Source organism: Amblyraja radiata, chromosome 5, assembly GCF_010909765.2.
Source record: "Amblyraja radiata isolate CabotCenter1 chromosome 5, sAmbRad1.1.pri, whole genome shotgun sequence".
In the NCBI taxonomy this organism is placed as follows: Eukaryota; Metazoa; Chordata; class Chondrichthyes; order Rajiformes; family Rajidae; genus Amblyraja; species Amblyraja radiata.
In genome coordinates this window covers 83298533-83317000 of record NC_045960.1, presented here as the reverse complement: position 1 = coordinate 83317000, position 18468 = coordinate 83298533, and the positions used below count along the sequence as shown (strand labels likewise).

At 40.7% G+C, this 18468-nt stretch overlaps 1 protein-coding gene across 10 annotated transcripts in view; it reads left to right on the top strand.

Moving 5' to 3' along the window:
* Window positions 1-18468, top strand: part of kidins220 (kinase D interacting substrate 220) — a 99285-nt gene that overhangs the window by 10661 nt on the left and 70156 nt on the right. For 9 of the 10 annotated variants that reach the window (XM_033021636.1, XM_033021630.1, XM_033021633.1 and 6 more), the window contains exons 2-9: window positions 4451-4531; window positions 5411-5552; window positions 7445-7543; window positions 7636-7734; window positions 11992-12090; window positions 12481-12579; window positions 16328-16426; window positions 17585-17782. In XM_033021636.1, coding sequence (XP_032877527.1) covers window positions 5445-5552; window positions 7445-7543; window positions 7636-7734; window positions 11992-12090; window positions 12481-12579; window positions 16328-16426; window positions 17585-17782 — 801 coding nt within the window. In that variant the 5' untranslated portion in view covers window positions 4451-4531; window positions 5411-5444. Of the gene's footprint in view, window positions 1-2486; window positions 2657-4450; window positions 4532-5410; window positions 5553-7444; window positions 7544-7635; window positions 7735-11991; window positions 12091-12480; window positions 12580-16327; window positions 16427-17584; window positions 17783-18468 lie in introns of those variants that run through there. The other variant, XM_033021628.1, reaches the window with a different exon arrangement.

Here is an 18468-nt window from a genome sequence, read left to right as displayed (position 1 = left end):
ATCATCTGAGTCTTTCCAAACCAGAAGGCTTGGATGAACAAGGTAGTTCACAATCTACTGAGGATTTGATCTCGGGCATTCCAGACTGGCGATGCAAGTTCATATAGCAAGTCCAGATACGATCTTGATAAAGCCATCAGAAAGGCAAAGAGACACTTTTTGCTGCTGTGACAGGGCTCGCACGCCGTCACTTCCTACAAGGCAAAACCAAGTGGCAGCTCAAGCAACAGCATGGAATCACTCCCAAATAAGCTCAATGCATTCTACTCTCGCTTGGAAAGGGAAAACACCGATGTACCTTCTCAGGACCTCATCTCTATCAACAGCACTGTAATCACTGTCACCAAGGCAGACGTCAGAAGATTCTTCATGTCTATAGGTCAGTTATGCTGCAGCAAGAATTTCATTGTTCTGTTGTCAGGACGTATGACAATTAATACTCTCGATGGGCCCTGCCATTGTTGAGGATGATAATGTACTTGAGATCTCCTCTTACTAGTGGCCACATAATTGTACTCCAATTATACTCCAGCATTGACAAATAGATATAAAGGGTTTGAAGAAATAAAGTAAAGTATCCTTTATTGAAATTCCGTGCCTTGCAGTCATACATATAACAAAATAACAAAAACACACAATAAACACAAATTTAACATCCACCACAGTGAGTTCACCAGACACCTCCTCACTGTGATGGAAGGCAAAAGTTTTAAAGTCTTTGTCTCTTCCCTCCTTCTCCCTCTGCGCTGAGGCGATCCAGGCTTCCGACGTTGTGACCCCGCCGGGTGATGGTAAGTAAGTCAGTCCAGCGGCTGAATCCGAGCTCCGCGAACAGGCCGGTTCAAACTCTGCGGCCCGGGGTGGTCGAAGCTGCCGCCCTCTAGTCCAGCGGACGAAGCTGTTGTTGCGGGAGCTCCGGAAAAACAGGTCACCAACCTGCGAGCTCCTGATGATGTCATCCACTGGCCGAGGCTCCGAAGTCGGGTCGCTGCCACCGGAATGCCGCCACAACCACAAAGTCGGTCCGCCGCCAGAACGCTGTCCCAGCCCCGAAGTCGAGCCGCCGCCACCACAGCCCCGAAGTCGGGCCGCCGTCAGAACGCCGCCCCAGCCCCGAAGTCGGGCCGCCGCCACAGCCCCAAAGTCGGCCAGCTTCGCGCTGGTAAGTCCTGGCTGGCTCTGCCTCCGGAGCCTCGAGTTGAAGGCCGCCAGCTCTGCCATTAGGCCTCAGCGCAGACGGAGACGGACGGGGGATACGACAAGAAAAGGTCGCATTCCCCCGAAGGAAAAGACTAAAACAAGTTTCTCCCACCCCCCTCCCCACACATGTACAACCTAATAACTAAAATTAACTAATTAAAACAGGACAAGAAAACAACAAAAAAAGAAAAAAACAGACGGACTGCAGGCGAGCCGCAGCTGCTAAGGCAGCATCGCCACAAATTTGATGACCTATTGCTGTAGCTGCGTTTTCCTGCTTATGGGTCTGTCCCACTTGGCGATTTTTTTAGGCATAGTCTAAACTGTCATAGTCGTAGCAGGTCGCCGAAAAACCGGCAACAACCTACATCATCCTGGCGACAACCTATGACAGGAGAAGTCGAGCTACGCTCATTTTCGTCAAACCCACTGCCGCTGAAAATTTTTCAACATGTTGAAAATTTAGCACCGACCAGAAAGATGCTATGATTTTTTGCGCGACTGAGGAGACTACTCCCGGCGACCACCGGGGAACATGTGGCGACAAACTAATCGCCTGTAGTTGCCTAAAAAATTGCCTAAGTGCGACAGGCCCATTAGTATACAGTGAACAGAGTAGGCAGGTTTGCATTGCAGGCACCTCATTATTTTTAGGTATATCGGATGTTGCTCCTGGAATTTCCATCTGAATTGCTGATCGATCCTTTGGCTAGATAGTGTAGAAGGAGTTCCTCCATGGGTGCTTATTTTTGAGTTGCCTGATCTGTTCTTAGACTGCGCCCTTCTGCATGTTTGTCGTGCCATGCAACATTATGGAGCGAATCCTTGATTTAAATATGCGTGATTATCTCTGTAAGGAGATCATTTCTATCAAAACTGATTTAAGTGTTGGTTTACTCATTACCTGCCTTAGGCCATTGTGGCAACTATGCTCTTCAGGACTGAGCCAGCTCAGCCGCTGGTGGTACTACTAAGCCACTTCAAGTGATGGACAATCAAGTCCCTCACACAATGTTTAAAGCATTAACATTTCCCTCTTGGTGTCAGATTGTGCGTTGAACTGGATTCAGAGGTACTTGACTGGCTTCTCCACTCTCACCATGTGCAGGGTTCAATGCTTTAATTATTTATAGGTTGACCTTCTGTTGATAATTTATTATTGATCTGCTGACTGCATATTATATTTGCATAACCAATGTGGTGTTCCGTTACCCATTACAGCTTTCTCAAATTCCCTTCTTATTAAATTTGAGTGTTCGTTTTCTAATTCAAAGCATATTCAATTGGCTGGATAGGAAGTTGAATTTGTGATGTGCTCAGGAGATAAACAAGGACCTCTCTTTAAGTTGTTCAACCTTGCCGTGTGCATGACAGCAGTAAATGCTCTTCAGAAGTGTTTCAGTGGCTGTAAAGTGGTTTGAGGTCTTGAAAGGAATATGTACGGTGCTGTATAACTGTAAGTCTTTCCATTGCTGCAGATTTTATTCCTTGCTTCCGTAGGAATCTTATTTTCACAAGAAGAATGTCCATAACTTGGAGAATAATTGACATTTAATAAACCGTTTTAAAAAAAAAATAGTGATGTGACTTTTTACTGTATTTAAATTTAGTCAGCTCCTTGTGTGTTTAAAAATAAACAGATACAACTTTGGCATGTAATAATATTGCATAATGGTTTGTTTTTGTTTTCCCTTTCAATTTAAGGCATCTACAGTGCCCTCCATAATGTTTGGGTCAACGACCCATCATTTATTTATTTGCCTCTGTACTCCACAATTTGAGATTTGAAATAGAAAAAATCACATGTGGTTAAAGTGCACATTGTCAGATTTTAATAAAGGCCATTTTTACACATTTTGGTTTCACCATGTAGAAATTACCAATTCACCATGCAATGACTGCTTGAAGTCTGTGATTCGTGGACATCACCAGTTGCTGGGTATCTTCTCTGGTGATGCTCTGCCAGTTCTATATTGCAGCCATCTTTAGCTTATGCTTGTTTTTGGGGCCAGTCCCCTTCAGTTTTCTCTTCAGCATATAAAAAGCATGCTCAATTGTGTTCAGATCAGGTGATTGACTTGGCCACTCAAGAATTGACCATTTTTTAGCTTTGAAAAAATCCTTTGTTGCTGTAGCAGTATGTTTGGGATCATTGTCTTGCTGTAGAATAAACCGGTGGCCAATGAGTTTTGAGGCATTTGTTTGAACTTAAGCAGATAGGATGTGTCCATACACTTCAGAATTCATTATGCTACTACCATCAGCAGTTGTATCATCAATGAAGATAAGTGAGCCAGTACCTTCAGCTGCCATACATGCCCAGGCCATAACACCCCAGACCTTTTTCCAGAACTGTGGTTGCTCTTTTAAGTACTTCTTGGCAAACTACCCTGGCCATCCTATTTTTGCAGCTAACCAGTTGTTTGTATCTTGCAGTGTGACCTCTGTATTTCTGTTCATGAAGTCTTCTGTGAGACAGTGGTCATTGACAAATCTAAACCTGAAGAATGTTTCTGATCTGTCGGACAGGTGTTTGGGGATTTGTCTTCATTTTTGAAAGAATTCATCTTTCATCAGCTGTGGAGGTCTTCCTTGGCCTGCCAGTCCCTTTGCGATTAGTAAGCTCACCAGTGCTCCCTTTCTTCTTAATGATGTTCCAAATTGCTGATTTTGGTAAGCCTAAGGTTTGGCTGATGTCTCTAACAGTTTTATCCTTGTTTCTCAGTCTCATAATGGCTTCACTGACTTTCATTGGCACAAATTTGGTCGTCATGTTGATAAACAGCAATAATAGTTTCCAAAGGTGATGGAAAGACTGGAGGAAAGACTCGGTGCTGAGAGCTACCTGCATTAAGGAGGCAATTAAACACACCTGAGCAATTTATTGTGCCCTGAAATGGGGGGACTATGTATAAACACAGCTGTAATTTCTACATGGTGAAACTAAAATATATAAAAATACCCTTTAATAAAATCTGACAATGTGCACTTTAACCAAATGTGATTTTTTTTGTATTACAAATCTCAAATTGTGGAGTACTGAGGCAAATAAATAAATGATGGGTCTTTGTCCCAAACATTATGGAAGGCACTGTATCTTAGGCTTGCCAAATTGAGATGACGTTTGATTTTCTGTGAAGGAAGATAGTTTGTAATTGTGGATGTAATGTTGCAAAATGAATTGAAGAATACATAAAGCAAGTTTAAAAAAATATCACAACCCTTATCAATGTATTTTTTATTTATGCAGGGTTTGGCCCACTGCTCAGCTTAGAACTGCATAAAAGAGGATCAGACAAGGTCTGTCACCCTGGAAGATAGATTTTCAGCGGCAAGTATAAATTAACTATTAAGTTTACGTAGACCAAATTTTAATATGAGAGAGATGACAGAAAAGTGTTATAAAAAATAACATGACATTTAGATGAATTGATATATATATATATATATATAAAGAGACACCACTTAATCTAAACATGGTTGTGTTTATTTAATTATTTTGTTTCCTCCATCAGTTTTGATTTCCACTTTTTCACCCCAGAACAGAATGTCTCTTTTGTTAGTGTTTATTAGACGGAATCACGTACCTTCACTTGCTCCTTGATCTTGAGGTTTCAATTGTATAATCTCGAACAATAGTTTGGCCAAAATTATCTTTCTCAGCATGCTAATTTCATTGTCCTCGTTCTAATTTTGAAGCACTATACACAGTTCTGGCCCACCATATTCAATTTTCTCTAGTATAACGATTCACAGAATTTTAGTCATGCTTTAAAGTTTATTTTGTATTTGTCTTCTCCCTGTTAGCAGTGCGACCATTCAGTTATTATTCCATGTTCTTTCCTCCTTTGAACTTTTGATTGCTTCCTTGCCCAGTGTCTTGCATATTCTACCGTACAATGTTTGGAGACAATCTTTGAGAAAGAAGCTATAACATGAATGACATAAGTGATGAAGAATGACTGCTGACATTTCATAATGATTTTTCTTTCACTTTATGATGTGGAGTAGGGTGGGCTGTGAAATGTAAAATGTAATGACTACCTCTGGCAACAGGCTCCGTATACTGCTCCGTGCAGATGCTCAATATCTTGAAAGGAGAGGGTGGTGGAGGAATGTTTAGTTGCATAAAACTAAAACTGTTCTCTGCTGGTATCTCCATTTGTTTTCTGAATTTGATGCCAACTTGTGTTAATATTTTGTTATGTAGAGTCAAGACTGCTTTGTGAGAAGAGTGTATCACAATGGCTACTGGCACAACCCACAGCTTGCTAACCTATATTGAAGAAGAAAATGTCACTGCTTTCAAGGCATTGCTAGAGAAATACAAAGATGTGGATGAAAGAAATGAGGTAGGAAGTTGTTTACAGTAAATAGCAAGTTCACGATACCCAGGTATGCCGGACATCTGTTAACTGACGTTGCCCTATGTGTGTTTTACTCTGTACTTTCAATTAAAATGTAAAGAAGTTTGTATTCAAAATTGATCTGTAAATAAAATTCTGCAAGCAAACACTATTAGATGTATTTGCTATTTAGAAATGCTTAGCTCCCTTAAGGCTACCCTTAACGGTCAAGCAAATACTCTTCGCAATGCTGTTTTGTAGTTGCTGATTAAAGATGCCCGAGAGTTTCAAAGTGCTCAGATATTCTCAAATTTTGTTTCTTCCCACTTTTTGACACTTGAGAACATGACTTTGGCTGCCCGTGTGATTCTGAGGGTGAATCCCTGTGAATCACACAGAGCTCCCTGTGTGATTCCATCCCATCAATGTTAATTAAAAAAAAATGTGTGCATGTGTATGGCTTGATTGTATCGCGTATAGTATGATTTGACAGGATAACAGTTTTTCATGTGATAAAAATAAACCAATAACAATACTAGAAGGAAAGCTATATGCGTTGGAGCCTTTGGGTTTCTTTATGATATAATTATCCAGTGATGTGGGTGTGACTGCAATTATAGTTTACTGTCAGACTGGAGCCCAAAATGCTGACTGACCTCTCTAAAGAAAATTGTAGCAAACTATAGTTTTAGTAAGGTAACATTTTGATATATGTCACCCATTTTTTTAATCTTTTAAATTCAACCTCTAAAGTTAGGGTATTGTTAGGAAATGCTTATATTTTAAAGTGAGCTTTAAATTTCCTTCGCTCCATAGATGCTGCCTCACCCGCTGAATTTCTCCAGTATTTTTGTCTACCTCCAACGGGATCCCACCACTGGCCACATCTTCCCATCTCCTCCCCTGTCTGCTTTGCGCAAAGACCACTCCCTCCGTAACTCCCTGGTCAATTCGTCCCTTCCCACCCAAACCACCCCTTCTCCTGGCACTTTCCCTTGCAACCGCAGTAAATGCTACACTTGTCGCTTTACCTCGCCCCTTGACTCCATTCAAGGACCCAAGCAGTCTTTCCAGGTGCGGCAGAGGTTCACCTGCACCTCCTCCAACCTCATCTGTTGCATCTGCTGCTCTAGGTGTCAGCTGCTCTACATTGGTGAGATCGCTTCGCCCAACACCTCTGCTCGGTTCGCAATAACCAACCTGATCTCCTGGTGGCTCGGCACTTCAACTCCTCCTCCCATTCCAAAATCCGACCTTTCCGTCCTGGGCCTCCTCCATGGCCAGAGTGAGGCCCACCGTAAATTGGAGGAGCCGCACCTCATATTTTGCTTGGGCAGTTTACACCCCAGCGGTATGAACATTGGCTTCTCTAGTTTCAGGTAGTCCCTGCTTTCTCCTCCCCTTCCCAGCTCTCCCTCAGCCCACTGTCTTTGTCTCTTCCTTTTTTCTTCTTCCCGCGCCCCCCCCCCCTCACATCAGTCTGAAGAAGGGTCTCGACCCAAAACGCCGCCTATTTCCTTCGCTCCATAGATGCTGCCTCACCCACTGAGTTTCTCCAGCATTTTTGTCTACCTTTAAATTGTCATGATACTTTGCATTTTCACAAACAACATTACTCATTCTTAATAAAGAACATGTTCAGCCATGCTCAGAAATACATTCAAGCCGAGACAGCAGATCTTAATAACCTAACCTGCTCAAGAAGCATTTAGTTGTTTTGTTTGCTTTGCTGCGGTGCTTTAAAACACTTTTTAAAGTGTAAGATGCCTGCAGAATATAAGGTGTATATTTTATCTTGTGATTAAAAATACTTAAATATCTTTGAACTGATATCATAATTATCTTAATTTTTGGCAATAAATTGAATGTTGATACTGACGAATGATTCTACTTTGCAGAGCGGGCAAACTCCATTAATGCTAGCAGCAGAACAAGGGAATTTGGAGATAGTGCAAGAATTGCTTAAGAAAGGAGCCAACTGTAACCTGGAAGATGTTGTAAGTAATTATTTTATCTCATATTAATTGATTTTTTATTGTTCAAACAGCTTTTTTAAATCACTTCCACATGACTATTTCATTCTTGACAGGATAACTGGACAGCTCTTATTTCGGCTTCAAAAGAAGGACATCTAGAAATTGTGAGCGAACTTATCAATTTCAATGCGAACCTTGAGCACAGAGATATGGTTAGTGTACAATAAAATACTGCTGCTATTTTTTGCAAGAATTTTATTTATGCACCTATTTAAATGTTGAAATAAATTTGTTTATTTTGTATTTAATTAGAACTGGATGGATGTCAATTTTGGAAAAGGTTACCTTTGTTGCAAATGATACTTGATAAATTGAAAATACATTAGTCGGGAGTTGCTCCTAACATATTGTTAGGCTGTTCAATCCTATTGAATGTAGGATTGTAGGATTCACAATGTAGGATTGTGAAATTAATACCATACTTTAGCAACGTGGAGTGCAAGTTAATTGCTTCACAGAATGAGTGGGATACAAATTTATTCTGTGAACCTACACAGTTGTAAACTTGGATAGCGACTGTGAGGTAATGATAAATTGAGATCAAATTCCTTGTAGAAGAAAGATGTCCTGTCTCTGGCTATCATTCATATAAATGTGATTATCTGTCCCAATAGCTATCTCTGAAACAATTAATTGTCGATCTATCTCAAGATTATGAATTATGTTTGGAAAAGAAAAGTAAAAAATTATTATTACTAGCCTAAGTGGGACCCGTTGGGTCCCATATTCACACGGGAGGGCTGGCCCCCCAACACAATATTCCACCTCTCCACCAATTCCAATATTGGTGGCCAGTGGAGAGGAAGCTTTCTGGATCGCTAGTATGGGTATTGTGGGCTGAAGGGACTGGTTTCCAGAGGGCTAGTATGGACATTGTAGGCCAAATGGATTATTGGGGAGGCAGCTCAGTCACTCAAGACTGATTTGCTGGCAGCTCACTCACGGCTGGTGGGCTGGCAGTTGGCTCACGACTATTGCTTGAAATTCCATTTCAAGCAGGGTGCAAAGCCACCAAATTCAAATGCAGTTTCCTACCACTTCAAGCAGGGTGCAAGGCCACCAAACCCAAGTGCAGTTTCCTACCACTTCAAGCAGGGTGCAAGGCCACCAAACTCAAGTGCAGTTTCCTACCACTTCAAGCAGGGTGGAAGGCCACCAAACTCAAGTGCAGTTTCATGCCACTTCCAGCAGGGTGCAAGGCCACCAAATTCAAGTGCCATTTCAAGCAGGGTGCAAGGCCACCAATTTCAAATGCAGTTTCATACCATTTCATGCAGGGTGCAAGGCCACCAAATTCAAATGCAGTTTCATACCATTTCATGCAGGGTGCAAGGCCACCACATTCAAATGCAGTTTCATACCATGTCAAGCAGTGTGAAACCACCATAAAACCACACAAAACACCACATAAACACCACACTTACAATTCAGTAGACATTCAGTGTGTTCAGCTGATTCACAGTCATGACCTCTCCCTCCCCCATCTTGCAGAGACTGAGCCACACCCACACTTCCGGGTTTTATAATCTCTCCCCCCTCCCACCGTGGCCTTCATGGCATAATTGACAGGAGAGAGATTCTCAACATTTTTTAATACTTTAATAACACTTTTATATTTCATTGATGAGAAGAATCCTCTGCACCTGATGAGCGGAGGGTTAGGTAAGATGGCCAAAAATCAAGTGGTAGCGTTGTATCTAAAATCAATATACAGTGCAAACAGGAAGTTGTCAAGTTTAGACTTTTAATCATTTGCCATTTCAAACCAACCACCTACAACCATTTGCTGTGCTTTATTTCGAACCAACCACCAACAACCATTTGCTGTGCTTTATTTCAAACCAACCACCAACAACCATTTGCTGTGCTTTATTTCGAACCAACCACCAACAACCATTTGCTGTGCTTTATTTCGAACCAACCACCACCAACCATTTGCTGTGCTTTATTTCAAACCAACCACCACCAACCATTTGCTGTGCTTTATTTCAAAACAACCACATTTTCATTTTCAAACCACATTAAGGGCACTCAAAGTCAGTAAAACCACACTCACAGTTTAGTAGACATGTGTTCAGTGTTATTCACAGCTCAGACTGAGAGACGTGACCCTCTTGCTCCCCCATCTTGCAGAGACTGACTGAGGCACTCAACACTTCCGGGTTTTATAGTCCCTCTGGAAGGGGCGTGGCCTTCAGTAGAGTGAATCTCAACATTTTTTAAACACTAATAACTCGTTTATTTTTCATCGATGGGAAAAATCCTCTTGTCCTGCACAGTGGAGGGGGACTGAGTAAGATGGCCAAAAATCACAGCCATAAGTGGCAGCGTTTTTTCTAAAATCAATATACAGAACAACAGGAAGTGGTCAAGATCAGACTTTTAGTAATATAAATGTTATGGTCAGAGAGGTTGAGATTTGGTTTGGTAACGTGCTAATAAATAATATATAACGTGCACAGTATTTAATACATTGCATACATTTGTTTTTGTTTAAGTTAATGAGATGGAATTTGAAATCTGGATTACAGGTCCTCCTTAAGTTACGGCAAGATTTTGTTCCTGAGAACTGTTTGTATCTCAAACAGTTCGCAAGTTGAAAAACTGAGTTTCCACATGGCAGAATGCGGCAACATGCTGCAATTCCCCCCCTGCAGCAGCTGGCAAATCTATCCCGCTGGTCTCCCAAATGCTCAATTATATGCACTGGCATCTAGGAATGTTTTTCAGACTTCTGGCCTGTTACAAGAGATGTGCCATAAGGTTTGGTACTGGGGAATTGACGTTTGTTATTTATATTAACAATTTAGATGTGGATATTGGCACGCTTTGTGAGCATGTGAGTAAGTTTGTGGATGACACTAAAGTTGTTAGTACAGTGGACAGTAAAGTGGATAAAGTTTATCCAAGATTACAACGGGATCTTGAACAACTGGGCCATGAAATGGCAGATAAATTCGAGGTATTGATTTTTTGAAAAACATACTATGGCAGGATTTGCACAGTAAATTGTGGGATCCTGGGGAGTGTTGTAGAACAGAAAGACATTGACATGCAGGTACTAGGTTCCTTGTTGGTGCTGACAAAGGTAGACAGGGTGGTGAAGAAGGCATTTGGCACTCTTGCCTCCATTAGTCAGCATATTGAGTATAGGAATAGGAATGTTGAGTTCCAGCTGAACAAGATGTTGATAATGACACATTTAGAGTACTGCTATAGAAGGGATGTCATTAAACTGGAAAGGGTGCAGAGGAGATTTACAAGGACGTTAGCAGATCTGGAAGGTTTGAGTTATAAGGTGAAAATGGATAGTTTAATTTAAAGATACAGCATGGAAACATGTCCTTCATCCCACCGAGTCTGCGCCGACCAACAATCACCCGTACACTAGTTCTATGTTATCCCAGTTTCACATCACGCACACTAGGGGAGATTTATCAGGCCTATGAACCTATAAATCCGCACATCTTCTGAATGTGGGAGGAAACAAGAGCAACTGACAAAATCCCACACGGTCACAGGGAGAACATTCAAACTCTGTACAGATAACACCCATAGTCAGGATCATACCCGGGTGTCTAGCGCTGTAAGGCAGCGACTGTGCCACCCTTAGAGAAGCTGGATAGACGGGACTTCTTTCCATGGATCATAGAAAGCTGAAGGACAGATATTTAAAGTGAGGGGAAAGATTTAAAAGGGATCTGAGGGCAAGTTTTCTACGTGGAATGTGGTGCATATATAGACGAGCTGCCACAGGAAGTGGTAGAGACAAGGGGAGGGTAAATGTGATATTGAAAAGGCACATGGTAGGAACGGTGTGGAGGAATATGGGCTAGGAGTAGGAAAGTGGGACTAGCCAGGATAAGCAACTTGGTTGGCATGAACGAAATAGACCAAAGGCCCTGTTTCCGTGCTGCACAGCTCTGACTAAGTACAGTGGCTTCTGTGTTTTGCGCTTAACACCATGGGTCTTGCATGAATTTCGACCTCTAGATTTTTCTGTCAATCCCAAATCTCAAATTTCAAGCATTTTTGCTTAATCCATAATGGGTGTTTAATAAATCAACAAATTACTTATTGCAGTTGATGTATAGCAGTGTAAAACTTACATTTTAAAACTAAGTCAACACCAGTTTTGGGTGAACCTGCAGCTGTCATTCAAATGAGTAATTGTAGATTCAAAATTTAAACTGAGCAGATGATTGAGGTCATTATTTTAAACATTGAGTAAAGAAACAATCTGATACTGACTTTATTTCATATTTGTCCTGATCGTATTGATTGGATTTATTTAATAATAATAATACAGACTTGCTTCTGACTAGATGTAATTCCTGGGTAATGGCAGAGTAGAAAAAGATCTTTGTATCATTTTATAAACTGTTTTAATTTTGCATTGGGTGTTGTAGGGTGGCTGGACTTCTCTGATGTGGGGAGCGTACAAAGGTCATATAGAAATTTCAAGACTGCTTCTTGAGAAAGGTGCAAACCCAAATATTACTGGACAGGTGAGTACCTTGAGAGCCATTCTCTTCAGTGTATTTGATTTTTATGCTTGTACATGTTACGCTACACTTGCAAACCGTGTCCCCCATGATCTGAGTTTACACATTATTGCTCAAGGCTCTCCTGTGTATGATCAGTCACAAAACATTGAGATCTCTTTATTACTTTCCAAATTATTTTAATTACTGTTAATCATTGCCCTGTGAATCTCAGTAATATTATTTTTAATAGCAATTTAGCAGGTTTTGGCGCTACATGCAATCTGACACTCTAACTTTTGGTATTGATTTATTTCAGCACAATTTAAACATTTGTTGAATATTTATGTTTCCTCTCATGTCTTCACATTTAACAAACACGTCATTTAATCAATGGTTTGCTTTAATCAACAGTACAGTGTTTACCCTATAATTTGGGCAGCTGGACGAGGACATCATGAAATTGTTAAACTACTTCTGCAGCATGGTGCTAAAGTTAACTGTTCTGACAAAGTAAGTATGTAACATATTAAAAAAAACCTTAATATTAGTTTGTGCATTGGAGCGTAACAAAAATGTAATCTTCCCCATTTGATCAAATGTGAAAATTCAGGCAATAGGATTTGTATATGCCACACTAATGAATTTTTAACATTTTTCTTTTGTTTTACATTTTACTCTTTCTAAGTTTTTTTGTGGATTCTTTTGCTGTCAGCTGAAAGGTTGGCTGTATACTTATTCTGCAGCAAGCTTCTGAGAAACACTAGCAGAAACTCAGCAAATGGCCTATTTGTCAGAAGGTTAGATCCATCTGATGGTGAAGACCTAATGTATTAAAACTGCACTCCAATGGAACAAAAGTTCTTTCGCAATTTAAGGAAATGACATTCTGTGATATCAAATTGCTATTGAGTATTTTTCATTTAGGAAAAGTGCATGACTGTTAATATTGTTTTCTTATCTGCATAAGCTTTTGTTCACTGTAGATTATCATTCTAAAATAGTTTTATAGAATGCAAAATAGTATTTAGATGTATTTAGATTTAATTGCTTTTGATTTTAAATTTGTTGCCAAAACAGCCTATTTCTATCTACCAATCAGTGCTGGGGTATTTCATTTTTGTTTTAATATTTACATTAAAAATAGTATTGTGAAATGAATTAGTGGCGTTAACCATCCAACAATTAATTAAACTGCTGAAAGAGTGGAAGCAAATTGCAGTGAATATTAAGCTTTAAAAATATTTGCTAACAATTTGCCTGAAGCAATTTGACTCTGTTTGACTGTCCCAGCATAATCAGAGCTTGGTTGTTATTTTTGGTGATTTGCAGTCTGAAAGATATCTGCTGCTGAGTAGTAATGTATGAGGTTTTGTGTCTTAAACTATGGATTGTGTTTAATTTATAGACCATAAGGAAGTATCATGTCAGTGTTTTATTTTTATTTTCCAAATACTACGGAATATCTTAAATTTCTGTACTCTGTGGTTTATGTAAATATAAATTGGTTATTACCATAATATATTTTCACTTTTATGAGTTAAATGGTCACCAATCTGGAATAATGCTACATTAAGTAGAGGGAAATTTAATTGGATGAGTGACAAGTGTCTTATAATATAAATGATCCATCTTTTCAATTAACTTAGTACTGACAACAAGTTCATAACTGATAGGAGCAGAATTAGACCATTCAGCCCATCAAATCTATTCCACCATTCAATCATGGCTGATCTATCCCTCTTAACCCCATTACCTGCTTTCTCCCCATAACCCCTGACACCCGTACATCAAGAATCTACCTATTTCTGCCTTAAAAATATCCATTGACGGCCTCCTCAGCTGCTTTTGGTGATTATAATGTACTTGTGGTTGATACCATTGACTATAGGTTTGATTTGTTTTCTTGGGATGATTTGAGCATTCCAAAATATTTGATTATTAAATAGAAAAAATATATTTTTTAAATGATCTGGTAGTTTATGTCAAGCTTTAACATTTAAGTAAAGGTAGTGTATATCCAGTTTTATGTTGAATATGTTTAATCGGTTTGTTCATAAAGATGATGCAACATAACATAGTCACTTTTATTAATTGTAAAACTTTACTGGATAAATAGCTAAAAACTATTTTGACAAAACATGTTTATTTTCTAAGAACTCTGCCAGAACTGAGTGAAGCAGTTTGTAAATTTAATTTAATGAAAAGTAATTTGCTGTGACTGAGGCATAAACTGCATCAAAAACATTTTTTTTTGTAATAAATGGCTTCAAATTTCATCTTTATTTGTTATTTTCCTTGTGTGAGTATGAGATCTAATCATATCTTCAGCAAAGAAGTACTATTGGTTCTGATGATAATAATAATAATAATAAATTTTATTTATTGGGCGCCTTTCAGACATCTCAAGGACACCTTACATAGATTAACAGGAATATAAACATATAATCAGAATAAAATAAATAATAAAGACATCACAGACAAATTAAAAACAGAATTCAGTCCAAAAACAAAAAATCAAAAACACAATGTGAAGAGAGAGCAGCGGCAGCTAAAGCGCGCCAGCGTCCACTCTCCCTTCACGGCAGCCATCTTGGACAAAGTATTGTATTGTATTGTATTCAAATTTATTGTCATTGTCTCAATTAGAGACAACGAAATGAATTTCCCTTTACAGTCAGTATCATAAAAATAAATAAATAATAAATAATAAAACATATTAAAAATAAAATAGAATTAAAAAAAAAGCACAAACACAGAAAGTCCACGACACAACATAACACAATGGCACCAAGGTGAGGAAGGCACCATAGTCCAGCCAGCCTCCCCTCCGATCTTCCCAGATGTTCACCCGTGGTCGGGGCCTTCCGAGCACCCGCAGTCGCCACCCCGGGCGGCCCGATGCTCAGGCCCTCTCGCCGGGCTGATGGAACGCCGACGCCGAACCCCGACGGTGAAAATCTTCCTCAGCGGCCCGGACCTCCCGATCAGCCGCCTCCCACCGGAGTCCGCAGCTCCCGAGTCCACAAACCGAGCCGGGCAGAGTCGCAGGACCCCACGATGTTTGTCAGCGCCGCCCGCGTTGGGAGCTCCGCGAACCACAGCTCCAGGATGTCGGTGCCACAGGCCCAGCACTCCGGGCTCCAGACGGCGATCCCCGGTAAGGCATCGCCAGCCCCGCGATGTATCAGCGCTGTCCCGCCGCTGCTGGAGCTCTGGTCGGTCCAGGCAGGAAAGGCCGCGCCAATCCAGTAGGTAGGCCGCTGGGGGCGGGGGGGCGAGGACGCGACTTGAATAATAGTCACGTCCTCGCCAGGAAGCGACTGAAGGACGGTATCCCCCTTACCGTACCCTCTTCCCCCACATTAAAACATTAAAAAAAACATTAAAAACACACTTCAACATAACAAAGACTAACAGGATTACCATACAGACAAAAAAATCATCCCCCCAACATTGGTTACCACTGTGGGGGAAGGCACAATGTCCAGTCCCCAACCCCAAGTTCACTCCAAAGTCAGGCCTATTGAGGCCACCGCAATTGCCTCTACGGAGGCCCGATGTTCCTGGACGTTCTCACCGGGTGGTGTTGCCCCGGCATCGGGAGAGTCCTCTCAGCGGCTGGGCCACCTGGAACGGCCGCTTTCTAGCTGGAGACCGCGGCTTCCGAAGCCGACAAGGCCGCGCCGGTTTGGAGCTCCCAGGCTCCCGATGTTAGAATCGGCGCCGCCCGCTCTGCTCCGCAGCCCGGAGGTGTTGAACACGGCTCACCGGAGCTCCAGCGCGTCGATCCAGCGCGGCGACCCAGGCAAGGCATCGCCCGCTCCGCTCCACGATAGCGCTCCAGCGCTGTGCCGCCACCGAGGCCGAGGTGCTGGGCGGTCCCCGCCAGGAAACGGCGCTCCAAGCCCGCTGGTAGGCCACGAGGACGGGTCGACGGGGCAGCCCGGAGAAAAAGCTGCCTAACCGACCAGGTAGGGACATAGAAGTAAAATTGACCCCTACCCCCCACATTAAAAAGTCCATATCTCCAAACATCACTAAACAGGACTAACTAAAAACTTTTTAAAAAAGCGAATTAAAACGGACGGCTGCTGGCTAGCAGCCGTTCCCCAAGATGGCTCCTCCTCCTGAAGATGTTAAGCAAATATTTGTATGTCATGAACATCTTGCTGTTGCATGGTCTAAATTATAGAATCTATTGAAATAATACCATTGAGAATATTGAAGTATATTTGCAAAAAATGTTTATTTTTTTTAGTATGGAACAACTCCATTAATATGGGCTGCCAGAAAGGGTCATCTTGAATGTGTGAAGTATTTGTTGGAAATGGGTGCAGATGTTGATCAAGAAGGAGCGGTATGTATTTGTAATGGTTGTTTCGTGTAAAATATATTTAAAATGTCTTTGGAAGTTTGAATAGGACCAAATAATTTATTTTAAGTTAATATTTTTGAAATGAAATGCTCTCGAATTTTTGCACCGAATATTCCTGCAAGTACATTTAGTTAAAGCTTTTGTATGCATTTAAGTTCAAAATATGTGCTTAGTTTCTCATAATGCATTTAATCATTAACCAGACTGATTCCTGGGATGTCAGGACTGTCTTATGAAGAAAGACTGGATAGACTTGGTTTATACTCTCTAGAATTTAGGAGATTGAGAGGGGATCTTATAGAAACTTACAAAATTCTTAAGGGGTTGGACAGGCTAGATGCAGGAAGATTGCTCCCGATGTTGGGGAAGTCCAGGACAAGGGGTCACAGCTTAAGGATAAGGGGGAAATCCTTTAAAACCGAGATGAGAAGAACTTTTTTCACACAGAGAGTGGTGAATCTCTGGAACTCCCTGCCACAGAGGGTAGTCGAGGCCAGTTCATTGGCTATATTTAAGAGGGAGTTAGATGTGGCCCTTGTGGCTAAGGGGATCAGAGGGTATGGAGAGAAGGCAGGTACGGGATACTGAGTTGGATGATCAGCCATGATCATATTGAATGGCGGTGCAGGCTCGAAGGGCCGAATGGCCTACTCCTGCACCTAATTTCTATGTTTCTATGTTTCTAACTCTTAAGATTTGATATTCTATGTACACTCAGATTTATCACTTAATCTGTAAAAAGTATGTAACTTTCGATTTCATCCCTTCAAAATGCATTGCCCCCCCATTTCCTTCATGGAATATAGTTTGGTAATTACAGATTTTATGAGTATTCATATTCATCTGCACTTGCCACATTCCCCTTGTGTCAACTGCACCTCAACTTGCCCAATTCCTCAGAAGTTTCTTGTAATGTACAAATGTATCTGTTTGGTTACTCTGTATCTTTCTTCACCATGATTAACCTAAAGATTGTGCTTACTCTTCATTCATTGTGCATGATGAGATAAATTCTAAGTTAACTGAAGTATTAGCCGTCTCCTCTGAAGGAAGAGACTATATTGTAGACAAATTAAAGTCATTAACATGAGAAAACTATTATTTTTTAATTAAGCTTTCTTCATCGACATCTTTTTGTAGAACTCCATGACAGCTTTAATAGTGGCTGTTAAAGGTGGCTATGCTGAAGAAGTGAAGGAATTGCTAAATCGTAATCCAAATGTCAATTTGACCGATAAAGATGGAAATACCGCTTTGATGATTGCTGCAAAGGAAGGTCACATAGAGATTGTTCAGGACCTGTTAGATGCTGGCACTTATGTCAACATCCCTGACAGGGTTAGTATTTTATATTTTATTTCCATAGTAGAATGTTTTCAGAAATTTTTAATTGCAGTTAACCACATCAGGATATATTTTCATTTGAAGTTATAAATCTTAGAAAAAATGTAGATTTTACATTTTGCAGGTGTTGTAACTCGTAATTTATTGTTTCGAGGTGTGTGGAAATAATTTTTTTCTTTGTGGATTAAATTATAATTTAGTCCTTTTATATTTTTGATTCATTATTATTGAAGCTTTCTGTTAACAGAAACTAGTCATTTTTAAATCTTGGAATGTCTTAATTTTTAACACTTTTCTTTTCCTCCTTGTCCCTTCCCAAGCAAACTGACCAGGTATTTGTTCACATCTTTCTATGGCCCAATTGTTCTACCTGAAACTTCAAGGATTTGCAAGGAATTATGAATACAACCCAATCAGATCCCCCTTTGACTCCATCTATACTTCAAGTTGCCTTGGGAAGCAGCCAACATAATCGAGGACCACTCACACTCAGGCCATTTCCTCTTCTCTCCTCTCCCATTAGACAGACAATATAAAAGCTTGAATGCACCTACTACAGATTCAAGAACAGCTTCTTCCCCCTTGTCATCAAACTCTTGCACAAACCTCTCACATTCTAAGGCCAAACTCAGTCTTCCAATCTACCACATTTTCACTGTATCTTAGTAAACGTAGCACTA